The sequence below is a fragment of the Cyanistes caeruleus genome, chromosome 3, assembly GCF_971803275.1.
Source record: "Cyanistes caeruleus chromosome 3, bCyaCae1.hap1.1, whole genome shotgun sequence".
In the NCBI taxonomy this organism is placed as follows: Eukaryota; Metazoa; Chordata; class Aves; order Passeriformes; family Paridae; genus Cyanistes; species Cyanistes caeruleus.
In genome coordinates, this window is record NC_141703.1 from 113,281,033 (window position 1) to 113,304,184 (window position 23,152).

General features: G+C 42.3%; 1 protein-coding gene and 2 long non-coding RNA genes across 6 annotated transcripts in view; 1 reads left to right on the forward strand and 2 right to left on the reverse strand.

Moving 5' to 3' along the window:
* Window positions 1–23,152, reverse strand: part of FCHSD2 (FCH and double SH3 domains 2) — a 127,696-nt gene that overhangs the window by 36,497 nt on the left and 68,047 nt on the right. For all 4 annotated transcript variants that reach the window (XM_086883627.1, XM_086883625.1, XM_086883626.1 and 1 more), the window contains exon 9: window positions 2,892–3,014. In XM_086883627.1, the coding sequence (XP_086739753.1) occupies window positions 2,892–3,014 (123 nt within the window). The remainder of the gene's footprint in view (window positions 1–2,891; window positions 3,015–23,152) is intronic.
* Window positions 12,126–15,737, reverse strand: LOC147654466 (uncharacterized). The gene is made up of 3 exons (XR_015285254.1): window positions 15,564–15,737; window positions 14,932–15,025; window positions 12,126–14,713 (listed from the first exon to the last, which is right to left on the reverse strand). It is a non-coding gene; the product is annotated as an uncharacterized LOC147654466 (long non-coding RNA).
* Window positions 14,395–17,658, forward strand: LOC147654467 (uncharacterized). Its single transcript, XR_015285255.1, has 3 exons — window positions 14,395–14,431; window positions 14,557–14,790; window positions 16,267–17,658. It is a non-coding gene; the product is annotated as an uncharacterized LOC147654467 (long non-coding RNA).

Consider the following 23,152-nt stretch of genomic DNA (forward strand, 5'->3'; position numbering starts at 1 on the left):
TTTAAGTTCAATTAGGGGAAAAAAAAACCCCAAAATGAAGTTACTGAGGATGTGAAAATTTACACAGATATTTTAAAGTGTTTTCCTCACAGAAATCTGACTGCCAAGTAAATCAGTTCAAAGCAGAAATCTCATTTTTCCAACAGCACTTCTAGGAGATTTCCCCTCAAAGCCACAATAAGTGGTTAAAAATGAAAACAACTGTTATCAGAACAGGAGGCTTGGGACAATGTGCAAGCCCAGCACACGAAATCCTGCATTTGCACAAAATATTGGACAATTGCTAAAAAGAGAATAAAAGGACTCCAAAGCAACACTGTATCTTTGGGATTAAGCTGCAACTTTTCCAAATAGATTTCCTGTTATTCAGTAATTAAATCAATGTTCTTACACAGTTTCTGAAGTCAATGTCAATTGACAGGTTAAAACCTGTCAAGACCTGAAATCAAACATTAAATATATCCCATATGCAGAAACAAGGCACAGTCACAGATATGCATAAAGGAAATTATTTGCCCTCTTACCAGAAACCTCACAAAAACATTACTCAAAACAGCAAATGGAATTTCAGAAAATGTTCCAAAGAAAATCAGCTTTTTTTTGCCAAAAGAGAACTATGAGCCTTGAGTAAGACTGTTCAAGTGAAAAGGAAGTTAAATTGGTTTTTGATACAATCACAGTTACTGAATGATTTGGATGGGGAAGGACCTACAAAATCTTCTTATTCCACCCCCTGCCATGGGCAGGGACACCTCCCACTGTCCCAGGCTGCTCCAAGCCCTGTCCAGCCTGGCCTTGGGCACTGCCAGGGATCCAGGGGCAGCCACAGCTGCTCTGGGCACCCTGTGCCAGGGCCTGCCCACCCTCACAGGGAACAATTCCTTCCCAATATCCCCCCTAAACTTGTCCTCTTTGGGGTCAGAGTTCCTATTCCAGTGTCAGAGGAATGACAAGGGCCGCCCTGACCCAGGAGTAATAAAATCTTCAAGCCCAAACAAACAGTGTTGTTGTTTGAAATATAAAAAAAACCTCTATTTTATACAGAAAATCTGGTTTTTAGCTGCTTTCCTCAATCTGCATCACATGAGGTGACAGCCAGTCCTGCCCATCCAAGAAACCATCCCTGCCACTTGTGGGAAGCAACTTGTGTCCTTCTAAAGCAAATACAATTTAATTCCATCCTGCAAACAGAATTATAGTTGAGATGGATGAGCAAAAATATTCCTCCCAATGACCTGAAGTGTCTCTTCTAAGCAGAGCCTGCCAAGCTTGTACTGCAAACTAACAAAGAACAGGTGAAGCATTCAAAACCCCCAATAAATATTTAAAACCTTTGCTTTGATGACAGGTTTATGCTAAATTGCTAACAAATTTATTACAAGTTTAACAACTCGAGCTGCTTTTGAAAGACACAGATGGGTTTTGGTGGAGAGAAAATGTTTTTTTCTGGATTCTTTTTTTTTTTTTGGGCTGATCACTGCAACCTGGACCTGTTATGGAAAGAAAGGATAAGCAAAGCCTGTGGAAAAATCCACCAGTCAATATATTCAGAGTGAAGCACACATTTTCAGTGTGCAAAGCAACACAAACTTTTCTCCTCTGCACTCCTGAAGCACAAGGAGAGAAGCAAATCAAATGGAGTTGTAGAAACCCTGTTCAGACCTGCCAGCTGAATTTACATTTCTGTCCCTTCTGCAGGCGTCGTGCCCATGGAATAAAGCAGGAACATGACTGTTCCCATCACACACAGCCTGACTTGGGTGCTGTGGAAAATCAGCCAGACCTGGAGCTCTCTGGCCTGGCTAACACAAACCACCCCGAGCTCAGCACACACAAACACCTGAGGAAAGGATTCCCACTCCAAGGAACTGTTTGGATACGGGGTTCAGAACTGGATCCGAGTCCCAGCCAGGCAGCTCTCCGAGTATTTAGAACACAAAGGATCTGATATAACAGTGAAAAATTAATTATGCAGCCATTATACAGAAACCTGTTTAGCTAAAAGATTCCAAGCCAGCATTTCTGGGGAAGGTATTTGAAGCAGACCTGAATAATACACCCCAAGCTGAATTATTGAAAATCCTTCTACAACTGAAGAGAAAATGGTATTTTGATTGTTTTTACAGTTGCTGCCAAGTAAATTCAAAGCTGAAGGTGAAGCCCATTTTTCATGCCCTCACTTCAGCTCTCTGAAGGTGTGAGATCACTTGCTTGGAGGTAAATAAGGAGTGTGTTAAATAAGCTTTTGCTCCACATCTCTGTGTGAATGAGCTCTGTTTCTGGGTGGGTGGGTAAGGTAAATGTATAAAGGAATATTATGACTGCACCAAAGCAGCTTTTCTGAGCTCAGTGGCAATTTTTTTTTTCCTTTTAGCCCAGCAGATGAATTATTTAAGTATCAAAATTACCCTGGAAGCGATCACGCCTCTCTCAGTCTGGCTGCTCGACAAAGCAAACAAACCACGTCTATGACAAGGCTCTAATTTGTTTGCTGTGTTTGCCACCCTTAATTCCAGGGAGAAAACAGCATAATAGTTTGGATTTTAAGTTGACAGACAATTATTAAGAAATAATCCAAGCAGTTTCCCAGGGCTTTGTTCCAGATTACACCGTGCAGAACCCTCAGCTGCAATTTCTCCTCCCAGAAGTGCAAGGTAAGGAGAACCGAGCATCTCTGGATGCAAAGGCACTCAGGGGAAGGCAGTCTGGGTGTTAGAGGAAAAATTCTCCCCAAGAAAACTGTCTGGTGTCTTTTAACTTAATACCACTCAGGAGTAACCAAAAATAACAACCCTTCAGTTTTGTCATGATTTTGGAAGCAAATCCCGGCCCTGGGGATTTGTCCGTGCTGCAAGAACTCAGTTACAAAGGATCATTCAGTTCAAACTTACCCTGCTGGAAGTCTCCAGTAAAAACTGGAATGTATTTTGTACAGCTTGGCACGTCTCTAGTTCAGTCCTGCTGAATGCCATTAAATAATCCTTAAGGTGATCATATATGTTTCCATCAAGAGCCTGCACCAAGGGGAAGAAATAAAGAAAATCAGGAGAAGCAGGAAGCAGCTTCTGTATGCAGTTTCTCAGTATTCACCCAGGGACTTGCAGGATGCTCACCCCATTTTCTCAGCAGATTTACCCCTGTGAGGAGAGGAGAGGGGAATGTCAGTGCTGGGCTCCCATTAGAGGGCAGCACACAGCACTGCAACATCATCCCGGGATTTCCACCAGCTGTTCTCGTGGGCACAGCAGCTCTGGAGAAGGGAATGTGCCCAGGGAGGTGGCACCGAGGGCAAGGAAGACACCCAGGATCTGCAAGGCCACGGGGTGCTGCCAAGCAGAGTGTTCCTCAGGGAATGGTGCCAGGACACTCAACATCTGCATGTGACACGTCGCCAGCTGTTTGCTTCTCAAAAACAGCTGAGCAATAGCTGCCACTTTCTTTTGTGCTCAGAAATACCAAATAAGCAACACAAATTTATCCCAAAGGTAGCAGTGACAGCAAAGTTTAAACCCCACAGCTCTGTTGTAAGCAGAGCTGTAAAATCACATCACACAGCGCAGGTTACACAAGTTCTGTGTTAAATATGACTTTGCAAGTGACTGACAATGTCATTTAAATATTTAACTCAGGATGTATTTAAATATATATGATTTAGATTTTTAAATAGGTCATATTCCACAGATACCCATTTAAACAGTGTATTCACAGAAACTGCACACTCCATTTCAATAAACTCAAGGATGTTTTTCTGTAGAAAACTGTATTTGATTATTCAAAAAATTTTGAAAATTTGAGGGTGGAAAAAAATTGGGCAAAACTTAAGGAATAGTTTCTGCCCCTGAAAAACCAAGCCCAACATTTAAGGTGAGGTGAACACACACAATAAAATCAGACATAAATCCAGGAAGGGTCCAAGGCCAGGTTGGACAGGGTTTGGAGCAACCTGGGATAGTGGAAGGTGTCCCTGCCCATTCCAGGGGTGGAATGGGATGAACTTTTAGGTTCCTTCCATCCCAAACCATTCCATGGCTTTATGAAATCCCTCAGAACTCCGGAAGAACAGAAGAGATCTTCCTCCTGCAGTTTTCCCTGCAGCACACAGCCACCTTCAGTGAGGGATGCTTTGAGGAGACAATCAAACAGTGGGACTGGAATTCTCACATCCAAACTCTGATATCCCAAATCCACTTCACACTACACAATTTTCTTCATCCTCCACCTACCAAGTGTAAAGGAATTTTTTAGCAGAGGCAGACTGTTTCCTTCATCATATCAAACATATCTAACATATCATATCAACATATCAAACCTGCCTCAAACTTAAGAGCTCTATGGCCATCAGGAAACCATTATGCCAAAGCAGCAGCAAATTCCTTCCAAGTCTTCCTCCTGGAGGCCCTGCCCCAGGAAAGACTTCCCAGTAAAAGAGCTATAGGATAACTGCTCCAGGCTCCTGCAAGTAGTGTCAGCTCCACCAAGCACTCTGTTAAATAGAATTTTGAAAAATTCTTATTTAAAGAGTTATGTAATACGAGCTTAGAGCCAGGATGTTCAGTTGAGGAAAACACCAGGGAATTCCCGGCAGCAAATCCACAGAAACCAGGCAGCCATACACAGACACAGGTTCAGTTCTTGCCTGGGTGGGCACAGCTTTGCTGGGATTCACCCTGAGCTGCTTGAGGAGGCTCAGTCCCAGGCCAGCACCAGGATCTGAACATTCCCTGTGCTTTTAGCCCTGCAGGGACGAGCCCTGGGTGTCACACGAGTGCCAGAGCCACCATGCCATTCCAAGGGCACCCCCTGGCACATCCAATGCAGGCAGCCCCATCAGCAGCTCAGCCCTGTGCTCACAGAGAATACAAATGATGGATAAATTGCCAGGGCTGCCTGTGCTCTCTGGGAAGAAGTTTCTGGGGAAGCCTGAAACTCCCCCAGAATGGAACTGCCGACTTTTATGTGTTCCTAAAGTTTTCCAGCTCAAACACCAGGGCTGGAGTGCAACTCCGCTAAGAAATGTAAATAAATCATTTCAATTTGGCAAAGCAACTCCAAGTGCTCAGTTTGCAAAGTGGCTGTGATTCCTTTCATCCCACGATGCCATAAATGAGTATTTCACAGCTCCATACCAAACCCAAATGTCGTTTTTATCTCAAACCCCACACGAAGGGTCCGTGTCATTACATTTAAGTCTTCAATGCTGAGATCTGCGTTGGGTTTTGACACTCTGGGTGCTTTGCAGAGCCAGTGGAGAGAAGTTGCTACTTGTGTGTTGTGATTGATCCCTCTCCAAGACAGATAGCTAAAATAGGTCAGCTGAAAGGCAGGATGCCAAGGGCCTATTCCTCTTCACTGACCGTAAATAGTGCCCCCACAATTAGCTCAGACAGACATGTCAGGCACACACAGCCCAGCCCCACACGTGTTTATTCCCTCCAATTATCATCCACGCAGCACTGGGGATTAATTCATGTCCAGCTGCAGTCTGCAGTTCAAGGAATATTAAAAGTAAAAAAGAGGGAGAAATATTAACTTCATTATTTCCCTCCTCCTCCTGCAATGACCACAGCTCTGCTGAGAAACGCCCCCCAGTGTGATATAAAAAATGAAGATATTTAAGAAAGAACATCAGAGCAAAGTGTGGCAAAACATGAGGGAGCACACAGGTCTGTCAGCATGTGAGAGCTGCATTACAGCCCAGCTCCTTTCATTAATTAAAAGCAGTTTCAATATGATGAAGTTCTTAAATACCGATGAGAGCTGCCAGAACTGAAGTTCTGAAAGTCACTGCAGTATCACACACAGGCAGGGCTGAGAAAGCAGCTCCAAACACAGGCTGAAAAGCTCCTCGTGGCACAGAAAAGGTGACATCCCATCAGCCACAGGATGATCAGAGAGCTGGTTGGTTCCAGACTTGCAGTAAGAATGGATTTATCCTTTCTATAAAATGGTAATTATTACATGGAGCTGGATGTGTTCATATTAAAACAAAAGACTTGACTTGCTGAACTGTAGGATATAAATTAACATTCACGTGGGGTTTTATCAGCTGAATCTCATTCACTTACAAACGCTCTGACCCAAACCACTGAACATCACAGCTTTTGAAAGGAAAAGTCTTTTCAAAATTTCTCATCACAAAACTTGAAGGGGAAACTGGAAAAAAAAAAAAGAAAATCAAAAAACCCAACACCCATTATTCCTCTACAATGGCTTTTGTTCTCTTTCTGGCTCTCCAGAGAGCACTAAATCACTTACTGTATTACAATCCCACTGAAAAACCTGTCTTTTTGTCAACTTCAAAAGGAAATCAAGGGTTTTTTTTAAAAAAAAAACAAATCTGGCATCAAACCCAAGATAATACAAAGTTAAGTAGCACAAAATTACAATTTCCAAGGATAGAAAAAAGTCACTGTTTTTTCAGGAATCATTTCTTTACAGCAGAGTTGCCATACTAAATGTGTAAAACTACTTCCCCCTGTGTCCAAGCTTGAGAAGCTAAGTCTGGAATTAGGGCTGAGAAGAGCTGAAGCTGTTAATAAACACAGTGGACACACAGCCAAATTAAAGCCTATTTTTAGAAGAAATCCTATATATTAAATAAAATTACGTATAGAGGGAATGGGACAAGAACATTGTCTTGAACATTCAACATCCAAGTTTTGTGTATAACTTTGAGGGTTTCTCCCAGAAACAAAACTTCAGCCCAAAACTTTGGATCATCATTTTCAGGAGGCTTTTTTTTGTTTCAAGAGATGGTACTAAACATTTTGAGAATTTAGCTTTAATCATTCTACATTCTATGAAAATTCCCTTAAAAAATAATAAATGAAAGTATTTTTGCTATTATTAGGACATTTGGTTGCCTTTGGGAGGTTGTTACTCACTTAAAATAACATATGATGTAGAACAGACCTTGTGTAGAACTTTCATCTTCATTTATGTGACTGACTTCAAGTCTCTTCACTAAAACATTTACAGGTCTCAGCCACACTCCACTTAAAAATTACCATTTCTATATCTTGGAGAAGACAGAGAACAAGCTGAACTACTCTGTATTTTTTATTTTAAAAGCAAACAGAAATTAAAAATGGAAACTACCTGCCCCACACACGACGCAGACCAGAGCTGTGTGAAGCCACCAAGGGGAGTTTTCCCTGTTATGCCATTTATTTCTGAAATATTCCTCGCAGTCTGTTCACGGTTGTCTTGCACAGAAACTCCTAAAAGCTGTGCTGAAGCTCTGGATAATAATTTTACAGTTTAAACTCAGGTGTTCAAAGTAAACCTCTCATTTAACCACCGGGTACCAAAACAAGTGCTAGGTTAAAACCCACAATTAAAGATACACTTGTAAACCCATGTGGGTTTCAGTGACTAATTCACAGTACTCTCATCTGAATCATGACTGCCTAGAAATAATTTGGTATTTCAATACACACATTTATATTTTTATGCATTTTAAACTCCCTAACCCCACGCCTGTGATAAGAGCCATCACCCTCGAACTGGGGGTGGAACGGGATGATCTTTAAGGTCCCTTCCAACCCAAACTATCCTATGGCTCTGTGAGATTCAGTCTTCATTTCAAAACATCCATCCTTCCCTGAGCTGATGCAACCCTACAGTTTTTGAGGGTTAGGTTTGCCACTGGAACCCTTGGCAAACACTCCCTAAGCTGCCACCGCTCGGCCGGAAACAATACAACCGATGTGGAAGGCAAGGAATTTCCTCACATGGGTGGAGGGAACAGCACAAAATCAGAGCTGACCCTCCCCTGCCTGGGCTGCAGCCTGGAAACAGAAAGATAAGGGAAAGAAATGAACAGAACAAAAATCATTGTGTTGGTGGAGTGGTAACTTTTCTGTGGAGTCAGTGGGATTTCATCCTGGTAATGTGATTTCTTTTCCTGCTCAGGAGTCAAGCCCCCAGATCAAAAGGGAGATCTGTACCATAGATTCCACTCTCTATTTTATATTTATATTAAAGTAATTTTATATGTGAATATATTTATATTAAAAATGAAATTAAATTCTTTTACCACCCTCCTGTTATTTGCATTAAACCCCCCGTTTTTATCTCTTTTATCTATACCTGATCTGCTTTGCTTTGAAAACCACTTGGAATCCATTAAGAACAGGGGCTTGAGTTTTCAGCCTTTATTTTCTGTAATAGTACTCAAAACTTTTCTTTACTTAAAATTAAAAACCTGTCAATCTGAACTGCAGAAAAAACATGCTGAGTGAAGCTTTTTGAGTGTTTGTGCTTGAAACTCCTGCCTCCAATGCATTAAATAAACAGAGTGATCTCATGGATGGCACAGTCTGGGAATTTTCAGTTGAATGATTTTGGTAAATGAGACTCCACTGAGGGTTTTAATTTTGATATGTCAGAAAAGATGAATATTAGAAGGAAAGGTTGGGGTACAGACAATAATAATTTATCAACAGGTGTTCTTAGAATTAAAGCATCAACTTCCATCTTTCTAGGGTGAGAAGACTCTGTGTTTTAGTCCAAACAGAGCAACAATTCTCCTTTCATCTGACAGTGAAGGATAAAGTATTTTAAAAACTCATCTAAAACTCAGAACAAAGTCAAGAGCCCGGATCAGCTGGATTTGCCACACTCAGCACTATTCAGAGCCGTGAAATGGAACAGCACTTCCCAAGGACGTGAGGAGAGGAAGGAAGGAAAGTCTGGAAAACCCATCCTTTCTGGGAAACAGCTCCATTCCACAGTCATTTTCCTTTAAAAATGCTGATTCCTGGCATCAATTTCTCCTAATACAGAAGAAAAGCTGCTTATTTTTCTTTTTAAACTCTTCCATCCCTGCAGCATTTGTCACTGCTGAAATCCTTTCCTCTCCATCAAGACTCCCCAGTGTAAAAGTCAATCAGGGCTGTGTTTGTCAACAAAACACGACATCAGGCTGGAATTCTGAATTCCCATCTGAATTCCCAACAAGCCCCAGATCAAAGCCCCAGCAGTGTCCCTGAACAATCTGCCTGGAGCAATGTGGAGCTGCTGGCATCAGCCTCTGGTTCCCCGAGATCCTGCAGGAACAACTGCGCCCTGTCCGCGCCCATCATGGATTCGAGGGCTGAAGCCTGACTTCCCAATGACAGGAAGCTGCTGCCCAGCTGCCCGCTGCAGGCTCCCTCTTTGGGGAAAATCCTGCTTTTCTGCTAACTTGTGCAAGTAGAGAAAGCTGCTGAGAAAAGCTGAGGGCAAACCCCATCTCCATTCCCTGGATCGAGAAGTGAGTGCTGGACTTCCTCTCTGCAGGGAGAGAGGAGCACCTACGTTTTAACTCTGTAAAATCAGAATTTCAGGTTAACAGAACAGCCACAGCATCCAAAGCAATGCAGGGCTAACCTAATGCTGTAAAATTATCTGTATCTCAGGAAAATCTTACACATCCAAAGGCTGTGTTGGTAAGTCTGCTTTAGTGAGGTCCAGATCCAACTCACTCTTGAAGTTTCCCTACCTATCTCTGTGTGGGAATGTCTGAAATCCAGTGAGACCCTCCCACCTGGAGCACTGCATCCAGATCCAGATCCCTCAGCACTGCAAGGACATGGACCTGTCACAGCAGGCCCACAGGACGCCCACAGCTCTGAGTGAAGAAGGCTTTAAGAGTGCCTACATAAAGATCCTCTCTGCCTTCTGCTCCTTCTTGAACTTCCAGAGAAAGTAATTTAAGGAATTTTTGTAGCTGTCTCACTGTCCCGTTGTTGTCAGGCTAATTAATTTCTCTTGTTTCTTTTTGTTTTCCATAAACCCACATCCTGCATGACCACGTGCTATTCAGGAGTGCATTTGCCCAAAGAAGCTCTCAACAAAGCAAGCACAAGATATTCCAGGGACGTGCCCACCCTGCTGAAGAGCAGAGCCACATGAAAAACTGGGAGTAAAACCAGCAGACCGAGAGGTAGGAAGAGAATATAGTGACAGGAGTAGAAAGTGCCTCTTTAAATGGACAAGGTTGGATGAAGCTCAGAGTTTCCTCTTCTCCCACACCCTGGAGGAGCTCTCACCACAGCAAACAACAATGGACACTGGAAGAGCAGGAGAGCCCCAAGTTCCTTTCAGCTGGGTGCCCATGAACACACTCTGCACTTTCCCTTACCCCAGAGCTTTGTGTTTTCTGCTGTCAGGAGTTTGGGGCTTGTTTGCAAGTTCTTTGTTTGCTCTCATTAGTCACTTGATGACTGTTCTGCACATCATTTTGTTCCTTTACAATTTCTCCAGGGTCATTGTTTTTACTGACAAAACCTTTGTTGTTGAGGGGCTGCAGCCTCCTCTGAGCACAGAAAAATATGGAACAGCCACCAACAGATGCTTATCACCCTCCCCCACTGCAGGAAAAACGTCCCTTTAAAACAAGAATAAGCAAAATTAATGATAATAACAAGATCTGCCTCCACCATCTCATGGCAGTGCCCTGTAATTGTCACACTTTAGGATGAGGGTCTGTAGGTGAACGCAGGCATGGAAGGAAATGCCCTTTATAATTCCTTGTAATTGCCACAACGCTGACAGCAGTGAGTTACCTGGTGCAGACAGCACTAAATTAACACTCCCAGGTTAAAGGACAATTCCACTGAAATCAGTGAGAACAGCCTAATTGTGAGACCGCCATGAGCAAAGAAAACCAGATCTTCAAAGCCACTTAAGGCTTAAAAAACCCTGGAAGATAAAAACAGACTCTAGGAATACCTAGAAATACATGCCCCCAAAGTATCTCCCAAGACTTCTTGGACCTAGATTGTTTTTTTCTGCACAGCTCTGGAATAAATCCCAGGGGGATTCCACTTTTGAAAGGATGAATTTTTAATAAACTGCATCTTTGCTTTTGCACTTCCTCATTCTTGAGGGAAAAAAAAATATTCTGGCTCGAATCCAACATTTGGAAGATGACTTTGTGGCAGAGCTGTCACCATCATGACATCTTTGCATCTGGAGAGCACAGAGTGCTCTACACTGCTCATGCCAGTAATAATTGGCTTCCTTCACGTGGAAAAATGTGCATTTAAATCCTTCAGCACTTTGACAGCATTTCTGCTCTTCAAGGATTCTTCTGCTGACCACAAGATCATCATCATCATCACAAAATCTCTGAGGAACAGCAGTGTGAGGGGGTGTGCTCTGTTTGGACTTTTTTTAGTCCTTCTTACTCAAAAATAAATTATTTTGCTGCTCAGCTCAACAAATATATTGATATTTTCACATGATTTGGAAGGTAAGTTAAAGAAATGCACTCTGCTTGAGAACAGGCCAGAGCTGATTATTTTTGCCCCCTACAAAACCAAATCTCACACAGAGAATCACCTCCAAGAAAGCTCTGGGAATTCTTCCTTGCAGAATTCCATCCAGATTTACCAGCAAGTCTCCATATGAACTCTCATGCTCCAGGTGAACCATCCCTGACTCAGACACGAGCTTGGATAAATCCAGATCTTTTCTGTATTACAACAACACAAGCTAAGGGAGAGAAACCTTAAACTGACACAGATGTGCACATGAAAATGCATTTTACAACAAGTCCTAATGTTTCTTAATAAATATTTTTCCTTAAAATATTTTCTTAGAATTATTTTCTTAATACGTTCTTTAAAAAAATTAAAGAAACAAGCATGTTCTTTAAAATACTCCCCTGGCAGATGAAATGCATTAAAAATAAGTAAAAAGAAAGAAAGATCAGATTCTGAGCATAAATGTTCCTCAGGAGCTTTTGTTTACTCTTTTGCACCCTTGCAGTTTTTTAACCACCTATTTTGCTGGCTTTAAGTTTTAATTCAGTTGATTCAATCTCTGTATTATCATTTTCATTTACTTCTTCAGATAAATCTCTTCCAACAAAACCTTTTCTGCCCCAGCACAGGCTGTTGCTCCCAACTGCTCCTTGGATTTATCACTTCCATCTGTTTGTTTTCTCTATGTGGGCTTAAAGTCACCTGTATTCAGTGAACAGGCTATTCAAAAGCTGCTCACAGAGTAGGTTCAGGGATGGAAATGTATTGAAAAATTCTATAATTTAATATATTCCCAAACATTTCAGATTCTTATCATGCCAAGGAGATATAACCTGCAGCTTGGTGTGATCCTGCAAATGTAACACTGCTCTGTCTCACCCACAACACCAATGGTCTTGTTGGCATATCCAGAATATTCAGGCATTTTCCAACTCAAATTACAAACTCAATTAAATGTTATGCTGACACATGAAACAATTAAGCAGTATGAGAAGGGCAGAATGTATCTGACACAGGGAACCCCACGTTCCTGAACACGCACCCTACAAAAGGATTACTCTGCCAGTCACTCTAAAATACAAGGACCAAATCCAATGCAACTATTTCTAGGAATTTCTGTGTTCTTGTAAGGAAAATGGCCCAGAGTCACAGCACTGTGATTATTTGCAATAATTATGGAATCACAGAACAATGGCAGCAATTATCTCCCACAATAAAGGAAAACACATGGTGGGGGTAATGCCAAAGGTATGGCAGCTGCAGTGCAGCAAGAAGATTAATCCAGGGTTCCCAAACCCCACTTGGGAATTCTGTGTGCCAATTATGCTTTATTACTTTCAGGAGTCCATTCTCAATTATCTCCAAGGGAATCACACTAACAATTTATGCCTGCACTGCTTGTAAGCGCCAGTGGGTGAGGACAAAGATAATTTGAGCCTGAAGTCCGCAATTAAAAATATTGTGAAAGGTTTTTCCCTTTCACAAACAGATTCCCTCCACCCCCATCCCAAAGTCTGGCACAAATCCCCATTCCAAGCAGTTTTACAAGCAGTATTCCTAAACAAGGATTGATGGAGTCACCAGTCATGCCATGTTCTCCAGAAGCTGAGAGGATTTTCTGACCTTCTACTGTTTGATAGGACGCTGATGGGTAGCAAAAATCAACAAAAAAATGAACAAAAATGGGATCTAGTGCTGTTAAATCTTTTAATTAAATCACTTCTGAAGTGTGGCCTGATTGGGAATACCTAAATATACTTTGGTCTCCTGGCAGTATTTGTTGAACGTAACTGCATTAAAGTTAAGCTCCTTTTCAAACTCATTTCAGCCCTGTAGGATTAATACTCAAACCTTTTAAAAAACTCCTTAATTTCACAGTGCCACTGCTCAGAGGCCCTCCTGACACTGTGTGGGCAGAGCAGAGCAAGAGGCTGAAATCACACAGGAAGAGACATCCCAAGGATCTGGCAGGGCTGGGATTTCATTGATACAAGGCTGTCTTTAGTGCTCAGTCTTTGCTATGAAATAAATTGAGCCTTTCAGCAAAGTTAATTCAATGAATGCTCCAATATCCCCTTTTAAATTAGAAATGGGGCTCTCAGACCCAGCCAGAAAGAAGGGTCTGTGCTCAGTGGGAATGCTGAGACAGAATCCAGGGATCTGGAACTGAAGTCACATCTGAATATCATAAAAATAAACTACAATAATCCAGCTGAATGAACTGAGACTGAATCCAACTGGACAAACTGCCCAATGAGAAGAGCAAAGCCTGACAGAAGTGGATCAGCTATTAAAAATGTTAAATTATTTGGGTATACACAGAGCCACAAACATCTGTGAACATTTTATGCAGGAAAAAAAAAGGTATTTCTCAGATTTGCCATCTTCTTTTTATGCACTTTTTTACTGGAATTCTGAACTTCTGGAATTTGTATTTTATTAAATTGAATTCTCATCTGCTGAATTATTATATACAATATAATTACATCTAGTATAGTAAACACTGCACGATTTTAATAGCATTGGTTTAAAATTTTGATTTCTAATACTCTTGAGCTTGAACTGGAAACCTAGTTTTTAATTACCTCCATGTATCCGGTTTAACACTCCAGTCAAAAGAAGTTTATCCAAGAAAATTCAGGCACCCAAATCCCAGAATATTGCCATGATTCCTCCTAACATTTTTTTTTTCCCCATTCTGAATAATTTTCAGCTCCCCTTGACTTTTATGTAAGATTAAAAGCCCTGAACCTGAGCACGGAAACTTTCCCAAAGTTTTATAAATCCATGAGGATGGAAAGGTGCTGCTGGATGCCCTGGACAATATTGGTGCCAAGAGGAAAGTGAGCTGGGATAACCAGTGCATGGAAAAGGTTCTTCCCATTATCCATGAGCAACGCTGGGAATACCAGAGAGAGATTCATTCCTTTAATTAGCATTCCAATCCTACAAGCAATTACCTAAGGGCTTTGATAATTTGTAAATCATTATAAAATAATAACCTCATTCAGCTGGATGACACCATTCCACAAGTCAGTCATCAGGAATTAGGGATCCAAGGAAGCTACTGGTAGGGAATATTTGCTTCCCTCCACACCAAGGCCTGGCAGCAAAGCTTTTTCAGCAGAGATGACAACTTGAACGGATGGGAATTTTAATTTTGGGGATCAAACCTGCAGGTAGGTAGACAAATCACACTGGAGCATTCCCACTCCTCCTCCTCTTCCCATGACTGAGCTTCTGGGCCAGCTTTACAATCCATTATCTCCTTAGCAATTTGTAAAAACTAAACAGGAATTTTCAGCTGCAGGAAGGGATTCCAAGGCAAGGAAGTTTTCTGAAGACTGTGCAAAAACCAGAGCTCAAGCAGCCTTTGTCCACACAGGGAATGAGCAGCTCCTCAACTCCAGCCATCCCCAAACACCTGCACTGACTCCAAACAGAGCAGAGCTTTGGAAGCTCTGAAAAGAAGAATATGCTCTGAAAGAATAAAGAACCTCTCAAAATTTGACAGCTGGGCCCTAAGAAACCCTCAAAGGTCTGTGAAAACTCTTCCCTGGTTTGCCTCCCTCTCAGCAAGACAGTTGTAGATTAGAAACCATTTTCCCCATAACGTTCTCTAGGATTTAATTAAACTTCAAATTCAATGTGATATTTTCCATCTCACTGGCCATCTTACTGGCCTTGTGCTGCTATTTTGGGCCTCATCTCCTTGTTGTAATTCTTCCACTGCTTTCATTAATGAAGTCACTCAGAAATGTTTTGTCCTGACGCTGATGACAGAAGATGAGTCACAGAATCACTGCATGGTTTGGTGGGAAGAGACCTTAAAATCTTCTCATTCCACCCCTGCCATGGCAGGGACACCTTCCACTGTCCCAGGCTGCTCCAAGTCCTGTCCAGCCTGGCCTTGGACACTCCCAGGGGTCCAGGGGCAGCCACAGCTGCTCTGGGCACCCTGTGCCAGGGCCTGCCCACCTCCACAGGGAACAATTCCTTCCCAATATCCCATCCAACCCTGCCCTCTGGCAGTGGGAGCCATTCCCTGTGTCCTGTCCCTCCATCTCTTGTCCCCAGTCCCTCTCCAGCTCTCCTGGAGCCCCTTCAGGCACTGGAGAGGGCTCTGAGGTCTCCACATTTTCACTAACTTTTACAATGTAATAACTTATTTAACAGGATAAAACTTGTGCACACATTCAATTTTAAGAATAATCTACAGGTTTTTTTCCCCCAGTTTCAATGGAAACACAACCATTCCAGGTAACTCACTGATACATTGGATGGTTATGAGTAACAGCAATAAAAAAAAACCTGAGGAAAAGAGTAACTTTTCCCTGCTTCTTCAATCCTTCCAGTGAATCAGCAGTTGCTAAAAACCAAGCCTTCAAGCACAGAAAACGCTGTGAAGGATCTGTTTGGGATGCTTTTCCCCAGGAATCCTAGGCCAGGAATGCCATGTGTTTCTGGTTAAAGCGTGGTGGCCCCACCTGCCTCCCAAACGGAGCAGACCAGGTGCATCCTGAGCTGGGCCCTTCCCCCTGAGCAGCTCCAAGGCTGGCACACAAAAGTATTTTGGGAACTGCTCTCATTGTGTTACAGTGTGCCTTTGAAACAAGATGGCAGTTTCATTTCCTGCTCAGAATGAGAGGGTTTATGACAGCTGACCAAAATATCTCAAACCTCCACTCATATCCCAAAGGTTTCTACATAAAATCCTGAAATGAGAAAAATTAAAAGTTTTAGGTTTTTTGCTACCTTCCTCAACCAGATTTCTGCCAAGTAACTCCTTCCCAATCCTAATCCTTACACTGCCTTCCTGCTGTCCTCTTTCTAGCAGGGGTTTTGAGTATTTTAAAAATATTATTATTATTATTATTATTATTATTATTATTATTATTATTATTATTATTATTATTATTATTATTATTTTGGCTTTCCAGTCATTTTCTTTGTTTTACACTCAGCTTAAATCCCTGATTTCATCCTTGATCATTCTCCCTCTCCTCCCCCTCAGGTGAGAGCCCACCTGCAGAGCTGCCCCAGCCCTGGGGCCAGCAGCACAAGGAGCTGGAGCTGCTGGAGAGAGATCAGAGGAGGCCCCGGAGCTGCTCCAGGGCTGGAGCCCCTCTGCTCTGGAGCCAGGCTGGGAGAGCTGGGGGTGCTCACCTGGAGAGGAGAAGGCTCCAGGGAGAGCTCAGAGCCCCTTGCAGGGCCTGAAGGGGCTCCAGGAGAGCTGGAGAGGGACTGGGGACAAGGCCTGGAGGGACAGGACACAGGGAATACTTTTCTTTCATAAGCATCTGTAAAATCACACTGCGCCTTTACAATCAACCCTTTTCTTATATTTCTGTGAAAACACCAAAGGAAATCTCATTGAAAAGTTGATCACATTATCAAGAAATAATTTATTTCACCATGAAAAAACAGTCATTGTTTTAAGATAATTAAGTTGCCCTGAGTTCCGTAGTAGACTTTGCCATGCTGCTTTTCCACTACGCTGCCCAGCCATGGAGGAATAAACACCTGGATCCCTGAAATAAATGGGCTTCTTTGGGTCAAATGCTTTACCAAGGGATTCACTTGTGACTGAAACACGAGGTGGAACAAACTGACAGCCACCAGGCCAATGTGACCATCACACTTTCACATCTTCTCAACAGAAAGAGCTGTGACTCAGACCCACCCCTGTGCCCCAAGGTTGCATCAAAAGTCTGCATGATGAGCAACGTGATTTTTCAGGGGTTGAGGGACGGATTTGAAATGGAAAATACGTATTTGATCTATGAAAAATTAAAAATATATTTGGAAATGTAAGAACTGGGGGGCAGAGGGCAGAGTTAGATGGGATATTGTGAGGAAATTCCTCTCTGTGAGGGTGGGCAGGCCCTGGCACAGGGTGCCCAGAGCAGCTGTGGCTGCCCCTGGATCCCTGCAAGTGCCCAAGGCCAGGCCGGATGGGGCTTGGAGCAGCCTGGGACAGTGGAAGGTGTCCCTGCCATGGCAGGGGTGGGACTGGAGGAATTTTAAGGTCCCTTCCAGCCCAAAGCACTCAATGATTCTATGATGTACATACAACACAGCTCCTGGTGCAAATACCATTTACTGTTAAGGCCAGTAAACCTCGCTTGCTTGTGGTTTTACCAAAATTAACATCAAAAGTTGCATTTCCAGTGCAAATCCCCTTTTCACTTCCCTGCAAGCATTAACTCACAGTCAGCTGGAATCCAAGTGCTCCAAACTGGAGTTATTCTGTGGACTGTGAACACCTAAAGCTCTCTAAGGCACTTCTCAGGTATCAGCTGGGAATGTGAGAGATGAGCATTTAAGAAAAGCACCAAACAAGAGACCACAACTATTAATGACCTATTAATTTATGTGGCTGCTGGGATTCTTTTTCCCCAGGTTTGATGTGCACAGCAACACAGAGACAGACGCCCCTGGATGGGAAAACAGTCTGGGATCAGGTTCAGCTGTTGTGGAACCTACAGTGAGCATCTTCTGGAACACTGGCATCATGTGCTGAGCACGATCCCTTCAGCCACCCCCCTCTGTGGGAATGACCATGAGGAAGCCAAATACACTCATGAACTGCCTGGGAAGGAAAGTTCCTGTGCCCATCTGATGCTGGAGATAATGCCATCCATGGCTGCTTTAACGGGGATTACCAAATATTTGCAGCTTGCAGCTGACAAGGACCGGAAGCGAAACAATAGTTCTTTCGCTTGCACAAAGTCCCCTCTGCATTTTTAAGGGAGTTTTACAGGATCTTAAAAGAATTGGTAGCACTGAAATAATAAAAGAGATTTATAGAAGAAAATGGAAATCTCTGGTGACTTCAGAATTACTTTATCTTAATGCTATTTTTTCGTTGAGGGCCAGACTTTCCATTTTAAAAAAAGGAATCCCCTGGGTGCTTCTAAATCATTCCAGAAAGTTTGAAACAATAACATGGACGTAAATTGATTTCTTACAGTGATAATATTGGTTCTGCTTGTTCCAGAGGCTAGAGAAATATGTGCTGATGCAAATGGTACCCTTTTATTTCTACAGGACACAGCAGTGCTGTGATAACATTCCTGAGCCAATTTAAGACTTTCAGCTACTGTGTCAACTTATTTTTCAGTTCAGACAGAGCCACCAGGGGAAAGGACCCTTTGCCACACACATCCTATTAATTTCAAAGCACAAAGCAAATTATTAACTGAAAGCCACCAAGTCCTCAATTTGGGGTCATTTTTATAAACACTGCCAGCTGCAGCTGAATCTCATTTGTGCAAGTGGTGTTTGGAGCCTGCATTTTTGCATTTGTTTTAAATGATCATTGAAAGTGCATGGGTAAAGTGATGGATGGCTATGCTGAAAACAGAGAAGTCAACACAGCCTCACAAAAACCCCCAACCATTCTTACAAATAAAAACCAGGGCTCACCAGAACATGAAGGTTCCAGCAGTGATGGAACTCATGCAGTTACTCCACTTAATTGCAGAAAAAACCCACAAAAAACAGAAAGCAGAAGATAGGGAATCCCAAGGAGAACCTCCTTACCAAAAAAAATGCTGTTTTAAGGAATGATAGAGTAATTCAGGTTTAAAAAAGGGAGATATTAGCTCAATCTCTGCACTCAGAGCAGGGCCAAGTACACCAGGTTGCTCACTCCTTGGAAGTGAGCCAGATCTCTTCCACTCTCTGAGTCCTTGAAAACAGGCAAGGGTGTGGAAAAGCCACACTTCACCTGTAATTTTATAAATCAGCCTCTCAAATTAACAAAGAGCTGCTGTAACTTGTGTTGTTACTGTCACCCACACCTGAGCAAAGGGCTGTTTCAGGGAAATGATGTAACAAAGTTTTTATTCAAACCTGCCAAATCATCACAAGAACTCTGATCAAGAACAAGAGCCAAATTACACAACTCCACTTCCTCGTGTCAAGCATTCTGGAAAGTACAGAAAAAAACAGAAAAGCAGCCTGATAATTACAACAGGATAAAAGAAACCACCAAAACCACAAAGACAAAGCACCAGCTTTTGACACTGTTCTCCCTCAAACACCATAGCCCACACGAGCCATGACATTAAATATCTCTTTTTTTAAAGAGCTTAGTTTAGAGATACCTGCTGCCACTGCCTGCTGCCTTCTCTGGAATTTTTCTGTGTTCATAAAAAATGCAGCACCACCTGTAACCTGTTCCTCAGCTCTGGCACAGGGTGCCCAGAGAAGCTGAGGCTGCCCCTGGATCCCTGGAATTGTTCCAGGCCAGGTTGGAGCAGCCTGGGATAGTGGAAGGTGTCCCTGCCCACGGCAGGGAGTTGGAACTGGATGGTCCTTAAGGCCCCTTCCAACACAAACCATTCTGTGATTTTGAAATACAAGTTTTTGTTCCCTCTTTCTTTCTCTCTTGAAATAATCTCAGGACTATTTAAAGTGTCCAGCACAGCTGCTTTTCTCCTTTTCATGTCAACATTTCCTCACTGTAGGTTGCTGTAGAAAGTCATTCTTTGAGGTGGTTCATGAGGGCACTTACAGAATTAAGAGCAAAGCATTAAAATAAAGTTTCTGAAAGGATGAATATCAAAACAGTCTGACTGGACTTCAACCATAACCCTAGAGTTCCTTCTGACCTCAGTTTAAAGTAAAAACCTAAGCACAAGGCAGACAACTTATTATTAAAAGGGTTTGTGGACTGTACTTTCACACTCAGGTGATGGCAACTTTTCCTAAGCAGCTTGTCAGGAAACTGGCAGAGAATAAAACATTACCAGGCTTTATTTAGTCTGTGCTTTGAGGGGTTTTAATTTCTCTGCAGAGATTGAAATGGACATAAAGGACAGATACAAAGAAAGGCAAAAGGATTCAAATATTTTCTGAACAGAGACCTAGAATGGCTCTGCTCCTTATTAAGTGGTCGAACTGGAAAACTAGGAAGGCAGAGTAGGAACAATTCTTCATCCTATTAAAAAAACTGGAAGCATTTTGTATTTTCTTTCCAAGCATCCCTGTTTAGTCTGTGATGGCTTTCACAGTTACAAACACAGCACAGCCAATCACTTTTTCTTCTCTGCATAAAAATGTTGCAGAATAAAGTAACATATTCCGAACCATTGAAAATTAGCAGGAGCTCTGTGTACCAGGAGCCCTGCCTTTGAAAAGCCCCTTTTGTTGCCTATCACAGAAAACTGAAACAAGGCCACGAGGTGGGTTTGTGATTCATTTGTCACAGGACAGCACCACAGCAGCATTCCAGAGCCAGGAACAAACCCAGCAGCAGCTTCCTCTTGGGAGCAGCCCAAGGTGCCTGAGCCCGGCACACATCATCCTCTCCCAGCAGTCTGGAAATATCTCCTGCAGGCATAAACCAACACTGCGGCTGCAGAATATCTCCACCCCTCCTTCCTCCAACACCAAAACAGCCTCTTGCTGGATTTTATTGTTACAAAGCACCGAAGATGCATTCTCCAGGCTGTCAGCAGGACTAGCTGTTCAAGAAGTCCACCTGTCTGTGCTCAGCTCAACTCCCACAGGACACCAGGACCAACCTCTGACGTCCACATCCAATAATAAACACTCCACGATTCCATTTTATGCTAAGCAAGACACCTTTTAGCCTACTGAAGTAAAAGGTAATTTAATATAAGGTGAGAACAGATGGGAAGGAAGCAGCCACATCAGCTGAGTTCTTAACCTGGCATTTTTATAACGCAGCCAAGTCGGTATCAGAGCTGAGAGTAAAATCTCATGTGTTCTAGGAAAGCAAGCACTGCCTGCACATGCAGGAGGAGCAGGGGCATGGTTTGAGGTGTAGTGCCACATCTCCAACCCAAAGGCAGCAGCTGGATGCACAACTGGCTGTGCTGCAGCCAAGGCAGCCCCGGCTTCCAGCGACCAACAGGACCCACACAGCTCCATTCCAATTCTGGAAACAACAACTCCAGGAAAAGCAAAACCCACAGAGAAACTGGTTATGATGGATGCAAACAGAAACAGCCTCTGACACATTTGTGAATGTTATATACAGTAATGCAGCCAAGTATCAGCTGAGAAGTTTTCATGTGTTTTTTTCTATCGCTGAAGATTTTCTCATTTTTGGGTAGCAACTAGAAAAACAGGCACTGGGACCAAAATCTGAACACATTGAGGAGATGCTTGGTGTGATTTAGAAATGTGGAGAGCCCTGAGCAGTTCAAAGATCAGCTCAAGGGCAGCTAAATGGGGAAACACTTACAGACAACATGTGCCACTACAGGAATACCTAAAGACTTACTAATATTGAGATAAAAGGCACATATTTAGAATATTAATCACAACACAGTGATTGCAAAGATGTTTACTTTAGACACTACAACTGCTTACAGCATGTAAAGTACACTGGGTCACACCACCACTCAATCTACCGAAACAAAAACTGTGCTGGAAGGGTGAAACTCCCTTCCCAAGTCCTCCCTTCCCAATTGTTATAAAGACAATGATGTCACCAGGAGATTAGAAACATTGCACAGGTGTCTCCATTTCTTTGTCCTTCACTCCATTTTCCTGTTCTAGCATCTTCTTCAAAAATGGTAATGGCTATTCAGAGTTCTTTATTCTGTAGGCAGCAATTTTTTCCCCAAGTTACTACATTTCTCTTTTTAACATTTATTTCATATGCTATTTTCTGCCTGGTCAACCAAAATTGGCAAGATCTTGCTTCATTTCTCAGTCATTGTACATTTACACATGTACATACACTGAATGACTCTTCACCTCCAATTGGTCACCCCTCTCTCCAGCTCCTTCTCCATTTGTGTTAAATCATTCTGCTAAATAAAACAATCATTTTTTCTGTACTTTATACAGTGGGATTCCCTCAGGAATTTCAGGAGGAGGAGGAGAAACCAGGACCCTGGCAGCAAATCCCACTGCAGATTACAAACTGCTGTATCTATAATATTTATTTATACTTTTAAGCAGTTTCATTCTTCAATCTACATCAGAGCTCCTGGATGAAGGAATTAAGAGACCAGTGATGCATTTTCCTTGATTTTCCTGAAGATCTTCCCCCTCCCTCTCTTAAAATCTCCAGTAGCCACTCCAATTTGTGCCCCTGCCTGTTACTTTCTGTTCCCAGGACACCTGGGTGTGTTCCCACCGAGTTTTGATCATGACCAACAGAGCAAGAGACCCAAATTTACAGCTCTTCATTAAAAACACACTCTTGTTTACCAGACAAAGAGATTCAACTGCTATAAATATCTGAGAGATGCAGAAAAATAAACCCTGAGTGTAGTCCTTTCCTTCCAGAGTAATTTGTCTGGATGAAAGCACTTAGGCTTTCAGTAAACCACAATTATTTATATCAAAGAGTAAGCTGTAAGGTCTTTTTCTGTATGAATAAAAAAAAAAAGGTTCAGCTTGAGAAAGACTTGAAAAAAAAATTACCAAGGCTATTTGCTCATTTTTAAAAATGATTTCAAACACCCTTTTTGTTTGTTTTGTTGTGAACATATTCAGTTCCCTTCTGGAATTGCTCCCATGTAAGAGCATTAAGTGATGACAGCCAACCATGCATGTAAGTATGAAATTATCTTATGTAAGCATCAATTAATAATTTTATCTGCACCAGCACAAGGAAGTTCTTTACAAGCATTTCCATGTACTAAACATTTAGTCAGCACAAATATTCACGTTTTACTAACAGAAAAGCACACACACAGGGAAAAGCAGTAGAATCCCTTTGGTGCCCTCATTTTTTAACTCACTTACCTGCTTTTCATATCAGTATATCAGTATTTCCCCCCCAAAATGCAAAACCATGCTGATAATACAGGAGTTTGCTATAATTCTATGCTATTTCTCCAATAAAGCAATTCAAAATGCGAATGACAGACTTCTAAGTCACCCTGCCTGGAAATAGTTAGCAAAGAGCA